General features: G+C 32.0%; 1 protein-coding gene across 6 annotated transcripts in view; it reads left to right on the forward strand.

Moving 5' to 3' along the window:
* The window catches only part of ATF7IP (activating transcription factor 7 interacting protein), a gene marked incomplete at its 3' end in the record, with an annotated part of 107,674 nt that overhangs the window by 51,383 nt on the left and 28,292 nt on the right, over positions 1 to 27,999 (forward strand). For 4 of the 6 annotated variants that reach the window (XM_081311484.1, XM_081311483.1, XM_081311486.1 and 1 more), the window contains 7 exons: positions 5,649 to 5,735; positions 7,081 to 7,226; positions 9,252 to 9,389; positions 16,374 to 16,439; positions 19,728 to 19,801; positions 20,481 to 20,569; positions 24,702 to 25,340. In XM_081311484.1, coding sequence (XP_081167610.1) covers positions 5,649 to 5,735; positions 7,081 to 7,226; positions 9,252 to 9,389; positions 16,374 to 16,439; positions 19,728 to 19,801; positions 20,481 to 20,569; positions 24,702 to 25,340 — 1,239 coding nt within the window. The remainder of the gene's footprint in view (positions 1 to 5,648; positions 5,736 to 7,080; positions 7,227 to 9,251; positions 9,390 to 16,373; positions 16,440 to 19,727; positions 19,802 to 20,480; positions 20,570 to 24,701; positions 25,341 to 27,999) is intronic. The other 2 variants (XM_081311487.1, XM_081311488.1) reach the window with 1 other exon arrangement.

Here is a 27,999-nt window from a genome sequence, read left to right on the forward strand (position 1 = left end):
CTTGAAACTGGATTATCCATTCAACAAAGACTTTTTACTCATTTGTTTCCTCAGCCCTCTTGATTCTACCCAAGCTACTCTCTTCCTTTTTATCTTCTGAATGATCTCCTTCCCTTTCATGAGGTTCCTGTTACTTTTAGCTTAATTCCAAATTACTTATCAAAAGTGATAGAAACTTCATGATTTGATCAACACCTACATTTTCCATCTGGTAAAACAACAACAACCTCCTCCTCCTCCTCCTCTCCCCCCCCCCGCCCCCCCCCCCCCCACACACACACAAAAAGAGAGAGGGGAAAGGGGTGAGCAATTGCTTCTTCTGGCCACTCTCCTCACAGAGATATTTTGGGTGTCTGTTAGCACTCATGGGATGGTATAAACCCTAGAGTCAGGACCCCTCCAAGGAGGGCTACCCTAAGCTGTATGAGGATCACTATGGACCCAGAGAGCAGGACTCCACACTCACTTTAGCTCTTGGTTGAGTTAGAACTCTCTCTGTCCATCTCATTCACTCACTCTCACACAACATCTCCAGCCCTCATCCCAGTTTCCTTGAGTTGCCCATTAGTCTTAGGCAACTGAGACTACTCAGACAAATCTGGAAGGTGATCAGGCTTCCCTTCTGCCACTGAGGGCAGTTCCTACCTGTCCCTGTGCTAATTCCGTGGCTCCACTGGGTTCCTTTGTGCTCTGGACCCCAGCACTCCAGGAGGGCTAATCCTCTGCAGATCAATTGGTCTGCTCATTCTAGGGAAGATCACCTCTCCTGGCATCCTGGCACTTGCATGGTCTCCAAATCCTGGACACAAGTCCCCAAGAAATATTGCAGCCTTCTTGCACAGAGAGATAAAACACCCAGGCTTTCAGCCAGGAAGCACTGTTAATTAATGCCAGCACTGACCCAGCTGGGTGATTTCCTCCAAAGGCTGAACCCTTAGCACAGCAGGGGGTTGCTTTATATATCCTGTTAGTTTCCACTTTACTTGTTAGCCCCTTTGTTTCCCCTAAATGGTAACATACATTCTGATTGGGTATTCTGTATTATAGAGAAGCAACAAAGTTGTGCATGCACACATAGGTACTGAGTATGCCACCTCTCCTCTTTGTTTGCTCTAGGAGAGCCTATTGTTCTGGAAGGGCCCTTACCACATTCTGAACAACAGTAAAAAAGTGAATCTCTTCTTTTTCTTTTCTTTCTTTCTTTTTTTTTTTTTTTTTTTTTTTTTGTACTAGGAATTTGAACCCAGAGGCTAGCCTCCTGAGCTGCTGGGATTCTGCCTTGGTGTCCAGCTTTTTTTTTTTTTTTTTTTTTTTTTAGTTCAAAGATTTTAATTGGTTTTATTTTTCATTACAGAATTGGGCAACACTTTATTCCATAAAGTAGAATAAATATTCCCATCTTTTCTCTTTTTCTTCTTCATTTGAGAAACTTTTCTGAGTCTTCCTGTTGAGAAATCTTTTTCATTTCTTAGCTAGTAACTGAACTTTAATTTTGTGTCTTCCCCTACCCTCTCTGATTTTGTTTATTGTGAGTTTAAGTAGTTTTTTCATTGGTTCTTAAACTACACTCTTTGTATGGCAGCAGACTCTCCTACATGTCATGTTGGTGTGTACCCCTGAGGCGTTACTTGCATCAATTTGTTTGTTTTTGACTGATTTTTAATGTCATCAAAACACAAAATGATAAACTGAGGTACCAAAATCTGACTTCAGTTCCCTTTCCAGCTACTGACGTTTATGTGGTATACTAATAGGAAAACAATACAAACCTGTCATTTTTAGGCACTTGTTTAGCAAGTTTGTTGTAAATGCAACAGTTATAATGTGTGTGACCAGCATTGAAAAATAGTGAAAGATGTTAGAAAGCAAATAGAAGAGCTATTTTGATTTTACAAAAATAAGAGAAAACTAACAACATATTGCAGGTGTACTTTAATAGGTCTGGAGATACTGTTGAATTGTTGCATAGTACTTATTCAATAGCTGTTATTAAATCATTAAAATCATAGTCTGTTTAAGACCAATAGCAAAATAAAGATTTCTCTCTCTGGAAAAGTTTTTGATTTCTGTCTTGCTGGGCCTCTTCCTAGTTCCCAGGGAAGTGACGTTGATACTTATATTGTTAACTCCAAGGACATTTTTCTTTGTCTTTCCTTTTTATTCTTGGATGGCCTTTTAGTGATGGCCCTTCAAACTTCAGACTCTCCTAAGCTTTTGGGCTACTGTGTTCATCCCACTCACCTCTTTTTGATCCTTTTATTTCTTGTGGAGAAATAGGAAGATAGCACTTCTCCACTTCCTTTCTCCCCCCCCCCCCCTTCCCTTTTCATTTGATCTTTAAGATAAACTAAATAAACTATGAGTGCCAAAGAATTATTAAAAAAAAAAGGTAGATGAACACAAAATGAATAGAATTTGGAGTTTCCTTCTCTCTTTGCTTTAGGTTAGTAATGATAGAATTGGCGTGATTTAGCCAGTTAAAATTTACTAATGTCACTGTTGTATTAAGCTTAAATTCTTTTTGTCTCAACTCCATTTATATTTAGCTATTTATTATGTAATTAGCATTTCTTTGTGAAGCCTTATAGTCATATACAGTGGTGCATAAATTACAACTGGAAGTTTTCTGTATTAAGGGAAATGATGAAAGGGGGTTTGGGAAGAACATATAGAAAAATTTAGGAGTAGAATAGCTTCTGGACATTAGTTGGAGTTGAGTGATAAGATTATATAATCTCAGAGTGATTATAAATGGAGAAGAGAGCAGATGTAAGAACTGAGCTTTTGACATTTCAGTGTCTAGAGATTAGGGAGAACCAGCAAAAGAGACCAAGAAAGAACAGCTGTTATAGGAAGAAAATTTAAAAGAGATTTTAGTATTCTAGAAGTGTGGCCTATGGGTCCCATGTGTTTTTTAAGTTAAGTTTTACTGGAACATGGCCAGGGCTGTTTATGTATTGTGTATTTTTTATTGCTGATTCCTGAAAAGTAAGTAGTTGTATCAGAGTCCAAGTGACCCCAAGACTGAAAATATTTTTTTTGGCCATTTACAAAAATAATTTGTAGACCTCTGATCAAAGGCAATAGTTTTATCCATTGTTTCCTTGAAATGCGGTTCTATAAAATATAGTTCTGATAATGGGAATCTAAATCCCCTAATGTAAATTCTATACCTTAATTCCTAACATACTTTTTTTCATCTTAATTTACTGAAACCTTACTAAAGATAATAGTTATCAGATAAGCATTTAACATTCAATTTATCTTAGCTCTTTGTCAGAGTATTTACTGTTACCAAAATCACAAGATCTGGTCCCTTCCTATAATAACCTTACTGTCTAGTATGGTTAAAAAGATTATAGAGCTATGTTCATGGAACATGCAACTAAGAGAACTTTCCCACTCATGATGAGGCTTTACTGAAGCAAACCGGAAGAATTATAAGAGAAACATGTCCATAGGACAAGTTCTAAAAATACTTTCTTAACTTAAATACATTTGGATGAGTTTTAGAAGCCCTAGGAAACTGTTGCAATTGGGTATAAAATTTTATACAAGGGCCTTTGATTATTAAAATGTTTGAAAAAAGGCCACTTCCAGTTCTCTAAAGACCTTGTGGACAAAACTGTTAAATGAAAGATGAGCTATACCCTTCTTTTAAAAATCTGTTGGCCTGGCATAGTTGTGCATGTCTTGTGATCCCAACATCTTGGGGAAGATGAGGCAGAAGGATCACAAGTTGAAGACCATCCTCATAATGAGATTGTCTCAAAAAGACTGGAAATGTGCTCAATGGTAGATTGCCCCTGGGTTCAATCCCCATTCCTGCCCCCTCCCCCACCAAATCTGTTAATACCATTTTTCTCACCCAAGTTCTTTCTTTGACACATAATTCTAGCATAGAGTTTAATCCTATTAATCTATTCTGAAATGCCAGTGAATGTTTCTGGTAATATCTTATGGGCATATCTGGAAAAAGGGAATTGGGTGATAGGAGGAGATTTTTGAGTAAAGTAAAAGAATCTCAATTTAAAACTTACATATATAAGAGGAGGGAGCGCTAATGTATACATAAAAGAGGAAGACCAAACAATGCCAGTTTAATTCTGTGTTCTAGATTCTCTAGCTTCTAGTTATCCTAATTGGTTGGAGCCATAGCTAATTTTGTGCCTTTGGTGATGTGAAAATTTGCCAAATGAAGACTATGTAATTAAACCTTTTATCTCAATTACTTTGTGTCTTTGAAAACTCTAGTGCCTAGAAAGCATAGGAGAAATTACCAGCCTTTAGAATTAAAAATCAGGAAGATTTGGAAAAATATAGAGAAAAATGTGTTGTAATGGGTTTGTAATCCATCTACAAGAATGCAAAAAACAAATTTTTATTTCACTGAAATGAATTGAGAAAAGAGATCCTAAAACATTTATAATAAACAAAGGGTAGTAAAGGGAAAATCAATTTTTTACTACTCATTAAAGTTCAAAAATAGTTTTAGTGGTATTTATGTACAGTATTACCTTTAGTGAGACCCTGCTTTAATGAGGAAAAAATTTTTTTGAGCTTTAATAAGTTCATTAATGATCCTCATCTTTGTTTACTTTCACCTAAAAGGTCTTTTTAAATGTTTTAACCTTGATTTCTACCATTAAGACTGTCGTGATTAAAACTCTGATTTTTTGAAGAAAAACAGTCTCGTCATACTCTTTTATAATGCTTATATACATTGTGATTGCTTATTTAATTTTAGTTGTAGAATATGATAAAGCATGATATGTTTTATTAAAGCCACCAAAGGACCACTTCAGTAAAGTCGGGGGAAAAGAAGTCCAAAATAGTGATTTATTTTTCTCCTTTATTTCCCACTTAAGTTAGTTGAGTATACATAGATTGACCAAAGGTGGTTTCTGGTACCTCTTGGATTTTATTTGTTGTTAACACAATATAATTGTATAAACATTGTTAGCAATATTTTTTGATAGCACTATTTGTTACATTTTATATGCCTCTTTTGAAAATTACTTAACCTTCCCAAACATTACTTTCCTCACCTGTATGAGGGCAAAAATACTGCTTATAGTATAGGATTATATTGAAGCTATGACTAATATATGTCAAGCACCAAGCTTGGTTGCTGACATTGCTATCAAATATAATAGTACCATTTCTCAGTAAAGTTTTTTAACAAATTATAATAAGGATAGCCTTTACATTTCATTGTTTATGAACTATCCTGTAACCATTAAAATAACTTAATGATTCTACCTTTCTAGTAAAAATATTAGTTGTTTTGACTTTACCTATCAGTAGTTTCTAATATTTTTTGTGTTTTTAGGGAAATTGCAAATTATTTAGTTTTAATAGTAGCAAAGGAATCTAAATGTTTTACAGTAGTTTTCAGATTTTATTAATGTTATTGGTGATGGGAAATACTGAGTAAGTTTACTTGTTTTAAAATCTGTACTTTTTTTTTCAGGAAGAGTTTTTTATTTTGTATTGTAGAACAGTTGAATGTGGACTTGGTCATTTATTTCTATCAGTATGTGTTATAATTTTATTCCCAAAATTTTACTGAATAGTTAATAAAAAATATAAATGGGCTGTTATGAATTCCAATAGAAACAAAATTTTCTTTTCTACTTTTTTTCCAGCAGAAATAGAAAGTAATGAAAAGGACAGCAAACCTGAGGAAGAAGAGCAAGTGATAGATGAAGAAAATGAAAGACCTTCTGAGAAAAGTATGAATGTACAAATAAACTTGAACTACTTTGAAAAATAATAATTCATTGTTTCTGATTTTAAGAAACATGTAATATTATTTTTTTGCCCATGACATGATTGTAAATTTTTGTAATTTAAGTAAGACATAGTGAATCTATTTTGGTGATGACTAACTCAAGGATCTTTGAATGTATTATTTCATACTTGAATGTAGTATTTACATTTTTAATAGTTCCACAAAAAAGATTTAAGCGTACAACTTGAGTTAGTATCATTCATTGTTTCAAAAGAAAAGATATAAGCTTACAATTTAAGGTAGTATGTGTGTGTCTTGAGGGAAATTGTTTTAGATTAAGTTAAGACAATCTAAATAATTAAATAATTTGATGATATTAGTATATTTTTAAGTCTTCATTTTCTTAAGCTTCATGGGAAGGGAAGTGATGGGATGAGGTTTCTAGAAAGATTACTGAACTAGATATCAGGAAACCTGGGTTCTATAATTCTTCCTGCCATGCTGCTCTCCATGTATGACTCTGGGCAAGTTATTACTATATAATATATAAAGTTATAGAACAGAAATGTATTTTAAAAATAGGCACACTCATTATGGGTATAGAGTAAGGAAGAGAGGCTTTGGATAATCATATAAGAGTATTTGCCTCAAAGGGTGGAATTTTAGTGTTTTCATTTTTTTAGATATTGAAAAATAAACTCAACAAAATTTGCTTATGAAATCATGAATGTTAACAGTATTTGAAATAGGAATTTTCTATGTGAAGATCTTTAATATCTGTTCTTTACAAATGTACCTTTATAATGACATTAATTTTTATATATTTGAAATTCATTAGGATATATTAAAAATAACTATTACAGTATTATTTTCCTAAGGCCAATGATTAAGAATTTTTCTTATGTTTACTGAAGAGGATGAAATACATAATTCAAGCTTTGTGCAGTTGATAGAATTTGGCACGAGAATGAATACTGTATTTTTCCAGAGAATTCATTTCACTATGAAATATAGCAAAGGGAATAAATGTAAAATGACTTCTACCTTCTTCATGACACAGTTGTTAGGTAGTTTTCCATATTAATATGAAAATTTCAAGGAAAGAGTGTTTTGTGTTTACAGTATCCATGTTTAGTTTATCCATTAGAAAGTTCTTATTTAGCATAGTGAAACTCATTTCAAGTTTAAAGCTAGAAGCTACATACCTGCTTTTCTGATCTCAAAACAATTCATAAAATAATTGGTTGAGAATGCTATTGTGATAAAAGCAGTATTTTGCTGCAAATGGAAAAGGCTTTAGTTCTGTAATAAAAACAGTTGACCCATCATTGTGTTTTTGTTCTCAGATGAATGTTCTAGAAGAAAACGTTCTAAGTCAGAGGACATGGACAATGTACAGTCCAAACGTCGTCGATATATTGAAGAAGAATATGAAGCAGAATTTCAAGTAAAGATTACAGCCAAAGGAGACATTAACCAGAAGCTTCAAAAGGTATTGTAAATAATAAACCATATTGAATAAAAAGTACCACTGTCTTTATTCTAGATTTTTTACATTATAGCATTGTATGTTTTAGTTATACATCCAGTTTATCATAGAAACAGAGAACTTGAAGAAAGTGGTTATGGAGTTTCTGATTTTGCTTGATAAATTTAAAATTCCTTCTGACTGACCACATGATTTTTTTAAGAGATGGTAGTGATTATCAAAATGAAAGGTAGATATGATGACATTTCTTTATTTGCTTTTGTAACAAAACTGAATAATGTTCGAGATTTTCTTTTTTCTTCCCATATTGAAATTAATTTTATACTAAAAGGAAACGAGTTTTTGGTATTAATATTTTAATCTTTATAATATGCTTGTTTGGTGGTTATAGGTCTATACTTACTAAAATCTTTGTCATGTATGTTAAGATTAATATTAAGAATGATTGGGAGAGACCTATAGAAGGACTGTGGAAAGGGAATATATAAAGATTTTGGAAACCTCCCCCTAGATCTGTTATGACAGAGATAGAAATAATGAAAATATTGAGTACTTTCTGTATTTTTCAAAATATGTTCATAAACCTTTATAACAAGTGCATTTTGTAGAGCGTGTATGAAATTCAGATGATACTATTTTTTCCAGATCTCTCTCTCTCATATTCATTCATATATATATATATATATATATATATATATATATATATAGTGAAATTATAAATCACAGTTATTCCTCTAAGATACAGTACAAATAACTATACTTTCCAGAAAGAGGCAATGAGAGAAAAGTGATAGTGGTATCTTTGTCTCCAGTTTCTTTTTCTTTGGCCTATATAATAATAATACTAAAGATAAATGCATGATACATTGTGGAACCAACCCAGATGCCCTTCAGTAGATGAATGGATAGGGAAGCTTTGGTATATATACACAATGGAACATTACTCAACATTAAAAGAGAATAAAATCATAGCATTTATAGGTAAATGGATGGAGTCAGAGAATATAATGCTAAGTGAAATAAGCCAATCCCCCAAAACCAAAGGCTGGATGTTTTCTTTGATAGGAGGATGCTGACTCATAATGGTAATGGAGGGGTAGCATGGGAGGAATGGAGGAATTTTAAATAGGGCAAAGGGAAGGGAGGGGAAGAACGAGGGCAACAGAATAGGAATGATGGTGGAATAAGTTAGACATCATTACCCTATGTACATGTATGAACACACTAATGGTGTGAAAATACTTATTGTACAATCAGTGAGTTGAAAAATTGTGCTGCATATGTGTAATATAAAATGAATTGCATTGTGCCATTGTGTATAACAAATTAGAATAAATAATAATAATAAAAAGAACAAATAAAATATTAAAAAAAGATAGATGCACGAAAGAAGTTTAAAAACTTACATGTTCACTGGGAGTTTACTCCTTTAGAATAGTGCTAACTCAGGTATCACAGTGTCCTTTTTGTTGTGGGTCCATAATGATTTAATGTGGGAATTTTGAATACATTTAGCAGAGTTTTATAGAATATGATGTTGAATTATTATTCCTAGTATATATCACAGAAATATCAATCTGTAACAACTAGAATTTTTTTCTTTTTTTTTTTTTTTCCAAAGAGATAATAAGAATTGAACTCAGGCTTTGTGCATGCCTGTTAAGTGCTTTACCACTGAGCTACATCCCCAGCCCTAGACTATACAGTTTTTAAACTGATCTTTAACTAGTTTTCAGTAAGTGGTTTGAGCATGGTAATGGGATATGAGAAGAAAATGCTCAACTTTCATTTTCAAGATTTCACCCTCTAGAAATTTTCTATTTTTAGTATATGCCCCCCCCATTAGGTAGATACTTTATATATATGGAAGTAGAGAATTTCATTAGATAGCATTGATTTTCGGATTTTATTCATTAAATTAGTTAAGCATGTTTTATTCTATTTAGCTAATACATTATTATTAGTACTTTCATTGTTCTGGGCTTGTTGAATTGCCTTTGTGTAATAAAGGAATATGTATTTCTTTAGGTGATACAATGGTTGCTGGAAGAAAAATTGTGTGCATTACAGTGTGCTGTATTTGATAAGACTTTGGCAGAACTCAAGACACGAGTAGAAAAGATTGAATGTAACAAAAGGCATAAAACAGTTCTTACTGAACTCCAGGTTTGTATGCTGACTTTAATTATATCATCATTTTTATAATTTGTCTTCTGAAATATATATTTGAAGTTGACTATTTTACTCAGCTTACATTTGTTTTTTTAAATTCTAAATATAAGAAATAAAAGTAGTCTGTATTACTTTGCTAGGGCTTCTGTGAAAACAGTACCATAAATTGGGTGACTTTATCAACAGTAATGTATAACCTCACATGTAATGTGTAACATTCTATTCTGGAGGATAGAAGTCCTTTCCTCTGGTTTTTATTGGCTTGCTAACAGTCTTTAATGTTGCTTGTCTTGTAGTGGCATTACCTCAGTCTCTGGCTATATCTTTTCATGGTAAACATACATCTCTGTATGTTTGTCCAAATTTTTCTCTTTTTAGACACCAGTTGTATTAAACAGGGGTCCTCCCCACTTCAGTTAGACTTTATCTTAACTAATTTTCTCTGCAGTGACCCTGAGTTTCTAGAGGTTCAGACTTTAATGTAGGGGGAGTTCCTTTAGTTAAACCATAGTTTAACTCAGAGACTCAAAAATTATCTAACTTGTTTTTTTAACTTTTAATTTTTTTGTCATTGAGGAAAGGCTAGCATCTAGCATGCCATAATATATACTAATTATTTGTATTCTTTCTATGTTCTGTGTGGATCTTATGTTTTAATATATTAGTTTACTAATCTATATCCATTAATAATTAATAATTACTACTTTTGGCTTCTTGTAAGTGAAATGAATACATAGTGAAATGCTATAGTAGTTTGTATCATTCCAAAGCTAAGAAATTAGAAAATTTAATCAGTATATTCATTCTGTCATAAGTAAAAATATGGTTTCTATTATCCTATTTTAAGTGTGAGCATAGACTAAAGAATTTTGATTTGTAAACCACAGGGCCTTATCTTAAAAATGAGGGATAAGTGATCCCTGAAAGTTAAATCTCTCTTTCAGTTAAAAATCAATCAGAAGTCTTATGGTTGCAGCTAAATATGAGTAAAATTTAGGTGTGTTATAGCTTCTAGGCTAAAAGTTATTTCCTTGGTTTCATACTGGATTTTTTGTTTGTTTTGTGTAAGACTTTAGTAGTAATAATCTTTATTATTAACTAGTAATGAAGTCTTTGTGATAATTTTGTAATGGATCATTTAGAGCAATAGTCCTATTTTTTTTTACCTTTATCAGGTTTTTCTATAGAAATAGTATGGTCTAATTATTAAACTCCATTTTGCTTGTTGAGAATTTTGAATTAAAACTGAAAATGTGTGAAGATTTAAAATAATTCTTTGTTTCTCAGAAGTCCCCTGGTTGCAATTATTTTGTGTTTTTAAAACCTTAGTTTTTAATTTCTTTCTTGTTCATTTAAGATGCAAGTCCAAATCTCTTAACTTAATGTTTTTTTGCACTTCAGTGTTTCTTTGTAGCCTCAGACTCTGAATATTTCCAACACCAAACCATTTTCTCCACAAATGCATTCCCTTTCTCATTGTTCTTCTTGGTGACAGTTTTTTAATTCTTAGAAAAAGTTTGAAGGAACATCTTCCCATTATGGTTCTTATTGGCAGTCCTTCAGTTCTTGGAAGCCAACTCCTCTTTGTCATTTTACGTATACATTGAATTGCCAAATTTCCAGTTTTTATTTCCTAAAAGATCTGTGTCTCTCATTATATTTAGGTGTGGCTACTCAACATTCAAAAACCAACACTCGGGGAGATGAGAGTTAGTAGGAAAGAAATCAGTTTTATTCAAGGGAATAAGGGAATAATACAAGGGAATAAGGTAGAAGGGCTATTGTTATCATAGTCTATCAAGAACTTAGGGACACAAAGCACTTTCATGGGAAGGGAAAGAAGGAGCAAAGGATAATGGGCAGAAGACTTATATGCATTGAGTCCTACATCCAGGCTCAATCAATATCTCTGTCATTCGGCGTGTTTTTTTTTCATTGTTTTTCTGCCAGAACATCCTTGGGATAGTAATCCACCTTTATCTCCTAGGCTAGTCACTATAATTTGGGACAGGGGAACAAACATTATTTTTCCTCCAAGCTAAACATTATTCTACTTAAAAAAAAAAATTTTGTTTTGTAGTTGTTGGTGGACAGCATGTCTTTATTTTGTTTATTTTTATGTGGTGCTGAGGATCGATCCCAGTGCCTCACAAGTGCTCTGCCACTGAGCTACATACAGCCCCAGCCCACATTATTCCACTTTTAATTAAACAAGATTAACAGTTCATTGGCCCATATTTTGATGTTATCTGAAGACCATTAGATGTTCTTGGTTCTGTAAATCTAGAGTAAATTTACTGATTAGTTAAGTTTTAGGATTCATGTCTTTTTAGTACCTTTCCCAGGAATGGCTAACCTTGTAGTTGATCATTAAGATACAAAAAGCATCTTTTGCTGGAGAATAGGGGAGATAGCAAAAAGCAATATTTTTAACCTACTGGATAACTTCAGAGGTGTCACCTACATCCAAGCCAGCAGGAGACAAATAATGTATTGCTGTGTGACCAAAATTCACAATTTTTAAAGTTAACTAAAAGCAAGTGAAAATAGAGGTTTTATTTGGTTTTTCCTTTAGTAAACTGTCATTTTCTATTAGGCCATAAGTAGTAAATTCCTTGATTGTTTACTAGTTTTTGAGTTTTGGCTGGTACTTCCAAAACATTATGCTAGTCTTTCTAAAATACTGCTTTCTTCACTTTTTGGTGTCATCATTTTCCTCAATTGTGTACCACTCAATGTAGTATTCATTTGATTTTTAATCTCAATCTCATAGTTTTTGATCCAATTTTCTTAATACTCACCCATTGCTTTACTGTCCTGAGAATGTTAATGTCCATAGAATTTTTATTTCAAGTTTTCAACTTCATAGTTTTTGCTGGGTATGATGGCAAACGGCTGAATCCCAGCAACTCTGGAGGCTGAGGTAGGAGGATCGCAACTTAGTGAGACCCTGTCTTAAAATTTAAAATAAAATAAAATAAAATAAAATGGGCTGGGATGTAGCTCAGTGGTAAAGCACCCATGGGTTCAGTCCCCAGTACCAAAAAGCAAACTCCACTTCATGATTTCCCTTATTCAATCACCCTTAATGATCTGCCCTCACCATGCTATTTTATTAAATGTTAACAAGCTAAATTTAGTTGACATCTCTTTCTATGTTTTCATAATATTAAGCTTTTTTATAGAATTAAAATTCATATGATAAAACCCCTATTTCAAAGTGATTTCAAATCATTTTGTCAGCTTACAACAAAACTTTGTGTCCATTAAACAGGTACTTCTCATTTCCCCTGCCCCTAATCTGCTTTCTGCCCCTAAGCACTAATCTGTTTTCTGTCTCTATTGATATATCTATTTTGTATATTTTATATGAGAGAATCATATAGTATGTGACCTTTGTATCTGTCTTCTTTCACTTAGGATAATATTTTCCTAATATAATGTTGCAGTATACATTAGTGTTTTATCCCTTTTTATGACTAAATGATTTCCCATTATATGGAGATATATATGTACACACACACACACACACACACACAATATTAGCAACTCTGGAAATCAAATTTTTTTCCTCCTTCCTAGGTTTTGTTTTATTTATTGTGGGTTACTGTTTGTTTATTAACTTGTTGAAACTTACTTTCCAACTGCTTAAAAATATGTATTAGTTGTATATGGCCACTGAAGTCTGTATTTCATTATCTTAGGGGTCAGGTGGTATTTTGACAGTTACCCTTCAGTGCTTAGTGGAACCTTAATAACTTGCTTTTTTGAACATGCCTAAAATTTTACTATCAATTTATTTTCAATCTAAAGGCTAGACAAAGGTGAAAGCTTAGAATCCTTTCAGACCTCCACTGAATTCTGCATCCTACTTTGGGCATATGTATGGTTTTTTATATTTCCTCTTATATCCAAGAGCTCTTAACCTTTTCCCCCACCCTCTTTCAAAAAGTTATTATCACATATTAATAGTGGATCATTGGAAACATTTTCACTTACATTGAGAATGAGAAAAGGATTGGTAACATATGTTACTGTTTAGAGCTTTATTGGAAGTCTTTGGGCAATGCAATGAGACAGGAAAAAGAAATAAGTAATTTGGTTAAAATAGGAACCTGGTGTAATTAACTTGGTAAACTATTGGATGAAGAAGGAAATTTAGAAACTACTTGATATAAGGACAACATAGTTTTCCTATGCATTAGTAATAACTGATTAAAAATATGAGGAAAAGGTTTCACATATAGTAGTTATTTCATGAAAGTACTTAAAAAATAAACCTAAAAAAATATTCAAGATTCTGTTGAAGAAAACAGTAAAAGAAAACATGAGTCAGTTGTGATACACCAAGTTCATAGATAGCTAGCAGTGCTTGGTTCTTCGCAAATCAGCATACAAATTCAAAATTTCAACCTGATTTCTTAGGGAAATGGAAAAGCTGTTAATATTTCATTGGTTATGGCTTAGAAAAATATCATTTTAAGTAGTTTTAACTGAAAATAGCTACTTTACTATTCCTTTTGATCCCTTCCCTGATCAATGAAGTGAACCTAGGTGGCCTAATTAATGCAAGGGACAATTTTGAATAATAGATAACATGTCTGTTTGTTTACTAGCTTTTTAAAAAGTACTGTGTTTTATTATCAGGCCAAACTAAATGCACAATTAACTCTTTTTAGACAGTTGTTTTCTAAAAGGTTGCTTGGTAAAATATGCAAGGAAATTACCATTTATGTGACTCCCAGCAGTTGATGTGCCCTATATTTAAACAACTACCATTGTTTCATTACACAAAAAAAGTATATGTATACCTAAGAAAGAATTCAAGAAAAAATGAAATAGAATTAATAACCAAAGACTATAATATGCTGGGTGCAGTGGTACATACTTACAGTCCCAGCTACTTAGGAGCTTAAGCAGGAGGATCACTAGAGCCCACCCAGGAGATTGATAACAGCCTGGGTTACATATTGAGGATCCCCCCAAAAAACCATAAAGTACATAATAATAGAATATTACTTTGCTAAATTTACAAATATGAATTTTTATACATTTTGAAAGTTTCATAGAGTACTTGCCAAAATAGATACCCTAGTCTTAGACACATTGTCAGATATTTTGAATTATAATAATAATAAAAAGGAATTGTTCAGTTTTCTATATAATAACAAACGTCTGCCCTTTAATTTCCTTTTTATATTGTCAGAAGACAGTAAATCAGTGTCTATATTTTGATTTTTTTCACTCTACTACCAATAATATTTTCTAATAATTTTTTAAATAATTTGAATACTACAGATACAGATACATTTAAGAATTTGAGTACATATTACATATATGAAAGCAAAGTCTTTCTCTTTATTTTCTCTTTACCTTCTCCCCCACTTTCTTCCATTTGTGGCTTATAGAGGTAACCACTTTTAACTTTGGCATGTGTTTCTACACTTTTTCCATCTATATGACATATATAAATGATTTGCTTTCATGTTTTAGTAAAAATAGAATAATAATAGTTTACATACTATAGTTTATGGAATGTTCACTCAGATAACCTGACTAAAGAAAAAAAAATGAAAGCTATTTTGCATAAGTTGGGGTAAATACCTTCCAACATATATGCTTAGAAAAAAATTACTTGAAATATTTTAAGAAATATTTAGAAAGGCAAATCCACATTAAGGATATGAAATCAGACAGCATGTTCCTTGCTTTAATAATATTCATAAATAAGTCCTGAAGAGAGACACCTTTGAGAGTCAGGGATAATTAATTGTCTAGACCTTATTTGTAGACTATAAGATTTGAGATTTCCTTTATAAGTGACTACTTTTTGAAAGAAACCTTTAAAGTAAATGGCACTGTATAATGATCCGAATGCCTTTATATTGGATAAAAAAAAAAAATTCTTATACAGCCCTCATGATCCTAGAAGTTAATTTTAATATTCTTGAAAGTGTCTTGAGTATAAAATGCCAGCATTAGCAGCAACAGCAAAAACAGATACAAATGAGTACCACATCTATGTCTTAGTGAAAGGCTGAAAGGAATTACTCCCAAATATTCATGTGGTGATATAACTGATCAACCAACCTACCCACCCATCTTCCTTCCTTCCTCTCATGCTCCCTTCCTTCCTCCCTTTCTTTCTTTTTCTGTTTCATGCCCTGCCCCTCCCCCCCATATTTCTTTTGGATATATATTTGGGAAAAATATGTAATAAGGCAATTTTGTAAGCAGAACAAACAATAATTAATGTTAATACTAACAAGGTAACATCATCAGATTTTTAAACATTAATAGAATGTAAATTGTTTCCAAGAGCAAATATGAGCCCTCATCTAAACTGCTATTGAAAGTATCAATTAATAAAGCCTTTCTAAAAAACATTTAGACAAAATTCTTAAGAATATATTCTAGCCCCCCCAATGCCACTTTTGTATGTTCTAAAGAAATAGTCTGAAGTGAGAATGAAATTATTAGTGTATTTGATAATGACAGAACATTGAGAAACCTTCAACCTACCCAGTGGAAAAGAGCATGTGATTCAGTACACTGTACATATATCCAAGTAGTTTTGGCAAAGGATCTTTTATGACTCACATATATGCCCAGAATGTCAGTCTCAGTAAGTAAATTGCATATGGTTGCAACTGTGTTGAAAAATAACACAAAGCACAAGGTTTCCTGTTTGGAAACATACTGGTGTGTGAGCAAGCACCCCTAGTTCTAAGAGTAAACCAATTAATCTTCTAATGAAGAGTATTTGCATCTGGTTCAGGGTTCACTAGTTTTCATATAATTATCTGTATTTTTCAAGTATGTATTTTACAATCAGCTTGCTTTACTTTGCTCTTAACTGTCTTATTGAGGTTCCTGTTATCTGTGGGTTTTGTTTTTTTGTTGTTATTGTTGTATATGCATGGGTTCTTTTTTATGGCATATTGCCACTTGATTTCTTTTTATTTTTGTTTTCTTCAGGCCAAGATAGCCAGGTTAACCAAACGCTTTGGAGCAGCCAAAGAAGATCTTAAGAAAAGACAAGAAGTAAGAGTTTCATTCTTGCATAAATACTGCTTAGCTCCAAGTGGTAATCTCAGGAAATGCTGAGTTGGGATGAAACTTTTTCTTTTCTACCAGTATTAAATTTGTTTTTAAGGTATACATTATGTTATTTCTGAAGCTGAAGCTCTGATACTAATAAACTCTTTCAATATTGTGATATGTCAAATTTTATGTTAATTTGTCTGATGGTATAGCATTCTTAAAGCTGTATTTTCTATTGTTAAAATTACTTTGCCTTTTTTTAACATTCTTGTTTTAGTTTTTTATCATTTTCCCTGAAGTATTTTAGTATTCCACTTCCTCTAGTAACTCTTCTCTTCTTATCTTCCCCTTGTTAGTCATCTGTTATATTATTATTGTAAAATATTGAGTCATTTTGTTGCCATAAACACTTTGAATGTTTTTTTGAGTAGACAGTTAAGTCTAAACATCATTAGCATAGTGTTTGTCCACTATAGTCTGGCTTTTACTTTTTGTTGTTTTCTTAATATCATTTATTTTTTATTCCATTTTCTTTATTATTCACTTTTTTGAGGGGTGGTACCAGGGATTGAACTCAGGGTCACCTGACCACTGAGCCACATCCCCAATCCTATTTTTTATATTTTTATTTAGAGACAGGGTCTCATTGAGTTGCTTCGTGCCTCATTTTTTGCTGAGGCTGGCTTTGAACTCTCTGTCCTCCTGCCTCAGCCTCCCAAGCCACTGGAATTACAGGTGAATGCCACCGTGCCTGGCTAGTTCTTTTGATCTTTATTTTAAAAAACCCAACTCTTATTTTGATTGACTTTTTCTATTCTCTATTTCATATACTTCCGCACATTTCATTTAATTCTACTTAATCTTCATTCTTTATTTCCTGCTTCTAATTATTGTTCTTCCAATTCTTTGAAGTGTTAGGTTGGTTTTTTTCTTTTTTTTTAATCTGAGATACTTCTTGTATTTACTGCTGTTCCCTTCCCTGCTTTCACTTCATAAACTTTGTTCTGTTTTCACTTGTCTCAAGATATTTTTACTTCATCATGATTTCTTCTTTTACCTATTGGGTTTTCAAAGAATGTGTTTAATTTACATGTATTTGTGACTTTCCTATTGGCCTTCTGCTGTTGATGACAGGTTTTATTCCATTGTGACCAGAATAGATTTTTAGCATGATTTCATTCTTCTTAAGTTTGTTTAGACTTGTTTTGTGACTGTTAACATGTTCTTAAGAATGTTCCGTGTGCATTTAAGAAGAATGTGTTTTCTGTTGTTGTAAGATACAGTGTTCTGTATGTGTTCATTAGGTCCAGTTGTTCACTAATATATTAAGTCCTATTACCTTATTAGTTTTTTGTTTAGATGTTATATACATTATTAAAATTTCCACTATTACTATGTGGCCATCTACTTTCAGTTCTTTCAGTGTTTGATGTTATTTGAGGGCTCTGATGTTAGGAGCATATATACTTAAATGATTGTTTTACTTGATGAATTGACCCTTTTATCATTATATAATGACTTTTGTTACCTGTTTTGACAGTGCTGACTTAAAAGTGTTAAGTTCAGCCACCCTATTTTCATTACCAGTTGCACAAAATAATTGTTTCCTCTGTTTTCACTTTCATCCTAGTATATATATGTCCTTAGGTTTAAAGTGAGTCTTCTGTAGACAGCATATGGTTGGATAAAATCTGTATTTTATACTTTAAGCCATCCTGATGTCTTTTGATTTAAGGTGTTTTATCCATTTGCATTTAAAGCATTTACTGTCTGTCTGCATTAATGTAACCTCTTTCAGGCCATAGGCAAGCTGAGGTTCTTGCCAATAGTCTTTGAGGTACCAGGGCAGCAATTGTACCACAGCCACACTCTGCATTCCAAGTCAGGTCTCTGCATGGGCTAAATAAAAACGTGTGCCTTAAGCATCCTGTCAATTAGTTGGATGTAAGTTCCACCCTTCTCCTTCCTTCTTGATGGAGAAGCCTTGATTGTGCTGTGCTGTGTGGGAGGTTGATGGGATATAGTAGGTAAGTGCAGTATACTTTGTTACTCTTTTCAATTTACCTCCTTTTGGCCTTGTATTTGCCTAGGGTGCTTTAATGTGTCTACTCATTTCTAGAATTCTCACAAAGGCATTCTGATCTTCACATTGTTAATTGTCTCCATTAAGGAAGGAGGGCCTGGGGATTTTTATTCTATCATCTTGCTAATCCCACAACTCCACAATATGATCCCTTTCCATATTCTAAACCAATTGTTTATCTCTGCTTTTGCTCTTCTTTTTCCTGTTTTTCTCTTAACATTTTTTTCCTTTATCTTAACCTTTTGGGAATATAGTAATTATTCAAAGACCTGTTTGAAGATGCATTCTTTTCTCCCAGAACTTTAATTAAAAAAAAAATTCCTTTGGTATTAATCTGTTTTTTTAATTTGCTTTTCTATTTGTTTCATGTGTATTTATCTTAACAGCCAAATTTAAGTACCTTTATAGAAGATTGTATTAATTCTTTTGCCTTCTACACAAACCTAATGCAATACTATACTTGTAGGTTAAAATTACTCTTTAACATACACAAAATAGTAAAATGTATTTATTGTTGTGAAGAGTGCTTAATGGCACAGTCTCTATGTATTCTCAGAACTTAGTTACCTTTAGTTTAATATGTTATTTTTATACTCGATTTAGTTTGAGTGAAGTTATTTATTATTCTCATTTTAAGAAGTAAATGATGATATAGTATCATTAATGATGGAGGCCTAAATAATTGTAATCAATATGTAAGTATTCAAATTCCATTTGTATATTCCTTGGTTTGCGGAGGAAGAGTCTGAAATAGTTTTTACTGTTGTGTCAACTTTTTATGAAATTATTGAAATTTTGTACTGGCAAGTAGTACTTAAAATGAAATTTTAAAAATAAATTTGATTTGGAAATTTATGATTTTTGAGAACTCGGACACCATTTTATTGAATTTCTGGTTCTGATGTGATGCCTGTATGGATCATTTTCACATTTTTATGTTTTATATAATTGTCACAAGAACACCAAGGTATAGGAATTATTATATTATTTCTTTCAAATGATAAGCAGTTGTCTTTAATGAAAAAAAAGATTTGATTAAGAATTAGGAAACCAGTGGCAACACCAAAATCCAAATTCTTGTCTAAACTAGTAATGTTTCCCACATTATACAAGAAACAGGTCATATGTTGAGAAAGCATTTAAAAAATATTATTTTTAAAGATATTTTCTTTAGTCTTATTTTTGCTTTGGTATTTTCCCCCCAGAATCCACCAAACCCACCTGTATCACCAGGAAAGTCTGCAAGTGATGTCAATAGCAATAATAACATACCCTACAGGTGAGAACTATAGTCTATTTATCTAGTTTTTAAATAACAGAGCAAGGTTCTGATTTTCTTTCTTTGGTAGAAAAATATTTGAATGTAAGCATATGTATTTATGTAGCGATAAATGTTGAATAATAATATTTTCTTTTTCCTGCTTTGTTACATTGTTCATCTGGAGATATAACTTTTGCTAGAAGACTTTCTTTTATCACTGCACACTTTTTTTCATTGTACATTTTTATTGGTTTATTATAGTTGTACATTTGTACATGTACACATGTCACTATATATTTCTTTAACCACATGCCATTAGTAGTATTCTCAAGTAATTGAAATGTTTTGATCAGGGGTGAGATAGAGTAATGTGTCTGTCTCTCTACATATACGTGTGTGTGTGTGTGTGTGTGTGTGTGTGTGTGTGTGTTTATTAGAACTTACATTTAGTCTTCAGGTTAAGTATTGATGATATTAGAAATAAGAGAAAGATTCTTCTCTAATACACAGACTCCAGTATTTAGAAGTACACATGCCAACTGTACCTGGGTGCGTTTGCTTGTGGTTTAGGTTGCAAAACCCAAATCTAGGCACACGTTTTTCCCTAACTGGCCAATGCTTTTTTTCTATGCATCAAATGGTTTTCCCTAGAATGGTATATCCATTGACTATTTGTATGTTTTTATAAATTTCATAGAAATGCAGGCACGGTGAGACAGATGCTGGAGTCCAAAAGAAATGTAAGCGAGAGTACACCATCAACCTTTCAAACTCCTGTAAATACAGGTAACATTTTAACACCAAAAACATTTTCTTACAAATGAAAGTCTTTGGTTCTCTTAGATTTTTTTTTTTCATTTATAAACTTTGTTTTTCTCTTTCCACATTTTTTAGTATTATAGTTGTGCCTACTGATGAGATTTATTGTTACATTTTCATACACTCACACAATATAACAATATAATTTGGCCATTATCACTCCTAGCGCTTCCTCCTCCCTTCCTTCCCCTTACACTCTGATCCCTTTCTTCTGCTGATCTCCTTTTGATTTTCATGAAATTTTCATGAAATTATCTTGCCTCCCACCTCTCTTTTCCTTTTTCCTCTCTAGCTTTCACACTTGAGAGAGAACATTTTGCTTAACATAATGGCCTCTAGTTCCATCCATTTTCCTGCAAATAACATAATTTCATTTTTCTTTATGGCTGTATTCAACTTCATTGTGTATATATATACATATACATTTTTTCTTACCCATTCATTCATTGTTGGGTACCTATGCTGGTTCCATATTTTGGATCCTGGTCCCTTTCTTCTGCTCATCTCCTCTTGATTTTCAAGAGATCCCCATCCCCTACCTTTATTTTCCTTTTTCCTATTTAGCTTCCATATTTGAGAAAAAACATATGACCCTTGACATTCTGAGTTTGGCTTATTCTCACATTCTTTTGAAGTTGAAATGAACTAGAAAACTGGTGACATTGGTCTAAGTACAAAATATTACTGAAAATTAAGGATAATAAATAAATATACATAAAAATATACATATATACATTTCTAATGAAGTACATTCCAAACTTTCTGGTCTCTACATCCCTTTGTAAGCTTAAAAAAATTACTAAGAACTCCAAAGAACTTTTGTTCACTTGATAATCTCAATTGAAATTAAAACCTTCTTAAAACTATTTATTCATTGAGGATTTTTTTTAGTGAAAATAAATTTTAACAGTCAAAAGAGTATTATTGCCTTTCATTTTAATGTTTTGCTTAACATATTAAGCCAGCTGAAGATATCTGGATTCTTATGTCTACATCTGCTTATAATCTGTTTCAGTATGTTGATTTGGCTGATGTATATGGAGGATATTCAGCTCATACAAATATGAAGATGGAAAAGGCTGGCCCTTTTAAAAAAATTATTTATTGGTGCAGTATAATTATGCATAATTATGGTATACTTTGTTATATATTTATGCATGCAGATAGGGTTGGCTCTTTTAGATAACTTCTTTTTTTGACACTGTCGAGTAGTAGTTTTCTTTAAGGTTGGTGCATACTGGAATCAGAAACATGTTAATGAACTCTTCTAACTTACTATTTTTTTTTTTCTGAGTTATTCTTTCAAGTAAAAATGGTTTTCCATGAAAAGGACTGCTAATTTAGCCTACTTCTCAATTACCCAAGTATTTTTTCTTGAGTCATGCATTCCATTTTGGCCTGCAGCAGTATTATTTTATGTGTACTATTATTTTTTCACACAAAATATTAAGAACTCTAGTTCAAAGATTGAATATAATAAAATAATTTTCACTATTATGGATATACCTAAGTAAAACTGACTTTTTTTCGTCTTCTTTTTTTACTGTAAACATTTAATAATGAAAAATATAGTGGCATTTTGGTAACACTGTATTACTTTGATTTTTATGTAGTGGTTTTCCTGATCCATGGTTTTATTTACCATGGTTTTCTGGTATCTATGATCTATAAATATTAAATTCCAAGAATAATTTCTAATTTTTACTGTAGTGTCTGTTTTTTTATTTGACTGTTGTGAATCTCTTACTATACCTAATTTATAAATGAAACTGTATCATAGGAATATTTATTTAGTTATGAATGATATAAAAACATTTTATCAATGCTGGACTGCATAAGATAGTTGTTCCATAAGATTATAATGGAGTTCAATAATTTTTATTACCATTTCAACATTACTTATTATTCCTGAGTTTATGGTGATGCTAGTGTAAACAAACCAACAATACTATAAGTTGTATAAAAGTATATAGCACATAGAATTGCATATAATATATCATACTTGGTAATGATAATAAATAACTGTTATTGGTTTATGTATTTTTTGTGCTATACCTTTTGTTGTTATTTTAGAGTACATTTCTTCTTTTAAATAGTTTACTATAAAACAATATTCTGTGTTATGCTAGTAGTAGACTCATATAATTCATGTTTGCTATGTCTCATGATTTGCATCTAAGGACCATGTTGAATAATTGAACTAACATCTAGGTTTCTGTAAGTACACTTACACAGCAGTGAAATCACCTAAGGATATGTTTCTCAGAATATATCCCTGTTGTTACGTAACACATGATTGTATGCGAGAAGACAGGGTATATATAGGGTTTGTTACTGGGAATCTTGGAACATTTCTCTAACAGATAAGGGAAAACTAGAAATGCATCAGCATTTCTATTCACCATTTTTTGTTTTATCAGTACAAATGTCCATAAAGTGAAAAATTCAATGTTTCATTTTTATTATGACAAAAGTTTTGACATTGCAAAATTCCCTAAACAATCTCAGAAACCTCATGTCCCCCTGGACCATACTCTTGAGAATTATTGCTCTAGTGTACCTGTGATTTTGGAAAACTAGAAACTGATGAGAAATACATTTAGTTATGTATTTCAAACCTGTTCCAATTAGATTAAAAACAAGTACCAAAATTACTATAATTTCTAATGACCAGATTTTCTCTACTGTTTCTTAATTCACTACATTCTCCACTCAGTGCTATTTTCTGTATCAATTAATCTCAGTAGAGTGCCAGTAGAGGGATTCTCCTCTGATGTGTTTCTTTCCTAGGGAATTTAAAATATATATGCAGGTTTTACATGATTCAAATTATAAAATATGGACCAGGTTTACCTGTTACTTATTAATGGTCATGGTTCTTTCTAAATTTCCTATTTATTTTTTTATATTGCTGCTGTTATAAGGCATTTTTAATATTTTTAGTGTAGTTTCAAAAATATCTGTATATTTTTACTTCGTTTTCAGGGTTCTTTAGTTGTTTTTCTAATTAGGTACCCTGAAGTGAACCTTGACCTTCTGAGTTTGGCTCATTTTGCTTAACATAATGCTCTCAAGTTCCATCCATTTTTCTGCAAATGACATAATTTTGTTTTTCTTTATGGCTGAGTAAATTCCATCGTCTATACTTAACAATATTTTCTTTATTGATTCTTCTATTGATGAACACCAAAGTTGGTTCCATACTTTGGCTATTATGAATTTTGCTGCTATAAAAATGTATCACTGTAGTTTGATGACTTCAATTCTTCAGGATAAAATACTAAGGAGTGGTATAGCTCGGTCATATGGTAATTGTATTCCTAGTCTTTTGAGGAGCCTCCATACTGATTTCCATAGGTTGTACTAATTTACAGTCTTATCAACACTGTAAAAATGTTCTTTTTTCTCTACATCCTCTCTAGCATTCATTATTGTTTATATTCTTGATGGCTGACATTTTGACTGGAGTGAGATAAAATCTCCGTGTAGTTTTAATTCACACTTCCCTAGTTTCTAATGATGTTGAAATTTTTTAATATATTTGTTGGCTATTTGTATTTTTTCTTTTGAGAGATGTCTTTTTAGTTCATTTTTCCATTTATTAATTGGGTTATTTGGGCTTTTTTGGTGTTTTAAATTTTTTGAGTTCTTAATATATTTTGGATATTAATCCTCTGTCAGATGAATAGCTAGCAGATTTTCTCCCATTTTGTAGGTTCTCTCTTCACATTTTTTTTTTCCTTTTTTTCCAAAACTTTTAAATTCAATGCCATCCCACTTATTAACTCCTGGCATTATTTCCTGAGCTTTAGGAGGCTTAATGAGAAAGCTGTTGCCTATGTCTATGTTGGAGTGTTGACACTACATTTAAATAATGTTTTGATACTGAGTCCTCTATGAATATTACATGTTGTTTTTTATAATATACTAATTATATATATAAAATATTTCAAAAAGTTAATTTTAAGAATTTCCAGAATTGAAATCTAGATAATTTTTTACTATGAAAGACTTTACTCCATGCCATACAATGTATTGAATTTGTAGCTGATAAATTAAGATGGCTATTTAAACTAATACTTCTGTTTTCTTTCTGTAGTGTCTTCAACCAATCTTGTCACTCCTCCAGCAGTTGTCAGTAGTCAACCTAAGCTGCAGACTCCAGTGACCTCGGGTTCTCTGACAGCAGCATCAGTTCTTCCTGCACCCAATACAGCTACAGTAGTTGCTACTACTCAGGTGCCTAATGGAAATCCTCAACCTACAATCTCTATACAACCTTTGCCAGTGATTTTGCATGTACCTGTTGCAGTATCCTCCCAGCCTCAGCTTCTACAGAGCCATCCAGGGACTTTAGTGACCAACCAACCATCTGGCAACGTTGAATTCATTTCTGTGCAAAGCCCACCTACAGTGAGTGGTCTTACCAAAAATCCAGTATCCTTGCCATCCTTGCCAAATCCCACTAAACCAAACAATGGTCCTTCTGTGCCCAGTCCTAGTATTCAAAGGAACTCTCCTGCCAGTGCTGCACCATTAGGAACAACACTTGCTGTACAGGCTGTTCCCACAGCACACTCTATTGTACAAGCCACAAGGACTTCTTTACCTACAGTAGGCCCATCAGGACTCTATAGTCCATCAAATAATCGTGGTCCTATACAGATGAAAATTCCAATTTCTGCTTTTAGTACGTCATCTTCTGCAGAACAAAACAGCACTACCACCCCAAGGATTGGTAAGTCACTCTGTTGTTTAGTAAAAGAAATATAAGAATGTTAATGGCCTTTAGATGACTAAATTTTTTTTGTTGTTAATTGGTAACATTTTTACCAAAACTTAAATACCAAAAAAAAAAAAAAAAAAAAAAAACCAGATAACATTGTTAGAAGAGCAGATTAAATAGAATTTCGATGAGATTGTTTTTAGTAATTTTCTAGATACCTCCAAGAGAAATGATGTTATAAAAGTGGGTGTTGGGAGGGGGTTATTTTTATTGAGGTACAATATTTGTTCATTTTTATGAAATACAGTGTGATAGTTTGATACATATACACAGTGTATGATGAATTAGGGTAGTATGCATTCTATCTCTTTAAACGTTAGTTGTTTTTATCTGTTGGGAGTGTTGTACTCTTGTAGTCATTTTGAGGTAGTATGCATTCTATCTCTTTAAATGTTAGTTGTTTTTATGTGTTGGGAATGTTGTACTCGTCTAGTCATTTTGAGGTAGTATGCATTCTATCTCTTTAAATGTTAGTTGTTTTTATGTGTTGGGAATGTTGTACTCTTCTAGACATTTATAGACTATCTATAATGTATCTCAAAATGACTAGAAGAGTACAACATTCCCAACACATAAAAACAACTAACGTTTAAAGAGATAGAATGCATACTACCCTAATTTATTGTTAAAACTATCAGAAATAATATCTCCTATCTGTGTTTTGTTGTCCTTTATTGAACTTCTTTCCTTCCTTCCTTTCCTTTTTCTCCCCAGTCTGAGAATGGGGTTATTTTGAATAAGAAGTTAGAATTTGTATTTTAGTAATTTAGTAAGTTTTTAATTTAGGCTTTGTAACAAGCACTGTGAAGTGCTTTTATAATACTTTTGTTAGTAAGTATCTTATTGACATCTGCTTGGGATAGAACAATAAAAAATGTATCCCTGCCCATTTGGGAAAATTCTTTGTGCATTTTATCACTCACTGTATCCAAATTTGAACAATTTAAAAATAGGTTCTTCCTTCTCCATATACTACATAATGTTTGATTCCTTTTTGTTTTTCTTTTTCCATAAGACACATAATTATGTTTGTATTTTACTTAGAAATATTGCAAAAAAAGGAGAACTTGATAGTACCTGAATTTTTTTTCTTTTTGGAAAACTCTGTATCTTTGTTTCTAGAAAGCATACGTTTTGTATGCATTCTCAGACTTGCTTTTCATTTCTGACTTTACATTTATCCTCACTACTTTTGGAAAGATAAGCAAGAATGAGTAGACATCAACAAGTAGACACCTATGTTTGTGAGATTAAAAAAGATGCTTACTTTCAGTTGAGGTCAGGAGACCTCAGATTTTTGGGTAAAAATTTTTAGTATTTTTAATGTAATGTATAATTTATGATGAACATTATTTATATAATTTTAGAATTTATCTTCTTTATGAAATTTTGAGGCAAAGTTGACGTTATTGATTCATGGTCACTAGATGAGATATTTTTCTTAATATAGAACTTTTCCTGGAAGATCATGGCCAGTAAGAAAAAAAAAAAAAACTTAGAAAAGTACTTTGCTAAAGCTATGTTTGGAACCTAAACACTTCTATAGTATCAGAATTATATTTATTATTCAGTTCTCTCAAAATTTTATGAACATTTGGTAGACAAAAAGGGTATATGCCAAAATTATGTAGCTGATATACTCTATTAGGAGTAATGTGTCTGTTTCTGATTTATTTTACTTGTGTTAATTTTTTGCATATGAAATTTATAGTTTTTATGTCATTAGTCCATCATACTTTTGAGATTAATGTACATTTATACTTAAACATAAATTTTTATATTTTAGCACATGTATTTACTTATGTACACTTTGTGTATAAACTCTATTAAGGAGATTTTTATTTCAAGTTCTGTTTAACTATAAATAAAATGATTTGCTAGATATTAACTATAAATAAACGTGAGTGCCGACATTATGTTATTTTCATAATGTTAATTAGAAAATGATCCTGTAAGATGACTGGGGGTGTATCTCAGTAGTAAAGTGTTCACATAGCATTCACAAGTGTTTGGTTTGGTCCCTAGCAACACCAAAAAAAAAAAAAAAAAAAAAAAAAAAAAAACCTGTAAGACGATGTATTTTTTGATCATGCCTCCCTAATTTCAGAGGTGCCAGAAATCACATTAAAGTAATCATTTGGGCTTCCCGAAACTGACACTGAAGCCTAATAGCAATTTTTTGCTAAATATAAAAAAGTCCAAGCTTTATATCCCTATTGTGATAAATCAGTTAGGTTTTATAATTGAAACTTTGTAAGTCCCTTACTTATGTAGATATTATTTACTTGCCTGATAAAAACATATGCTATATTATTATGTATACATTTGTATATATCTCATTATACTTTATTATATCCTTATGGATTTAAAGTCAGTATTTTCTGTTTATAGTAAAGTCCATTAGGAGCTATCTGGAAACTTAGGGTTCAAATTAAAGTTAATTTTCATTCATCCATGAAATTCTAGATGTCTGTATTGTTCCAAGGCCCTGCAGATACACAGAAATGTACAAAATAATCCCTCTTCTCACCAAACTTACAGTCTAGAGGGAACCTGGCCATTAAATAAGTATTTAATTATGAATGTAATGAGTGTATTTTAACTCCATTTT

This window comes from Spermophilus citellus (genome assembly GCF_964194105.1).
Source record: "Spermophilus citellus genome assembly, chromosome: 10".
NCBI lineage: Eukaryota > Metazoa > Chordata > Mammalia > Rodentia > Sciuridae > Spermophilus > Spermophilus citellus.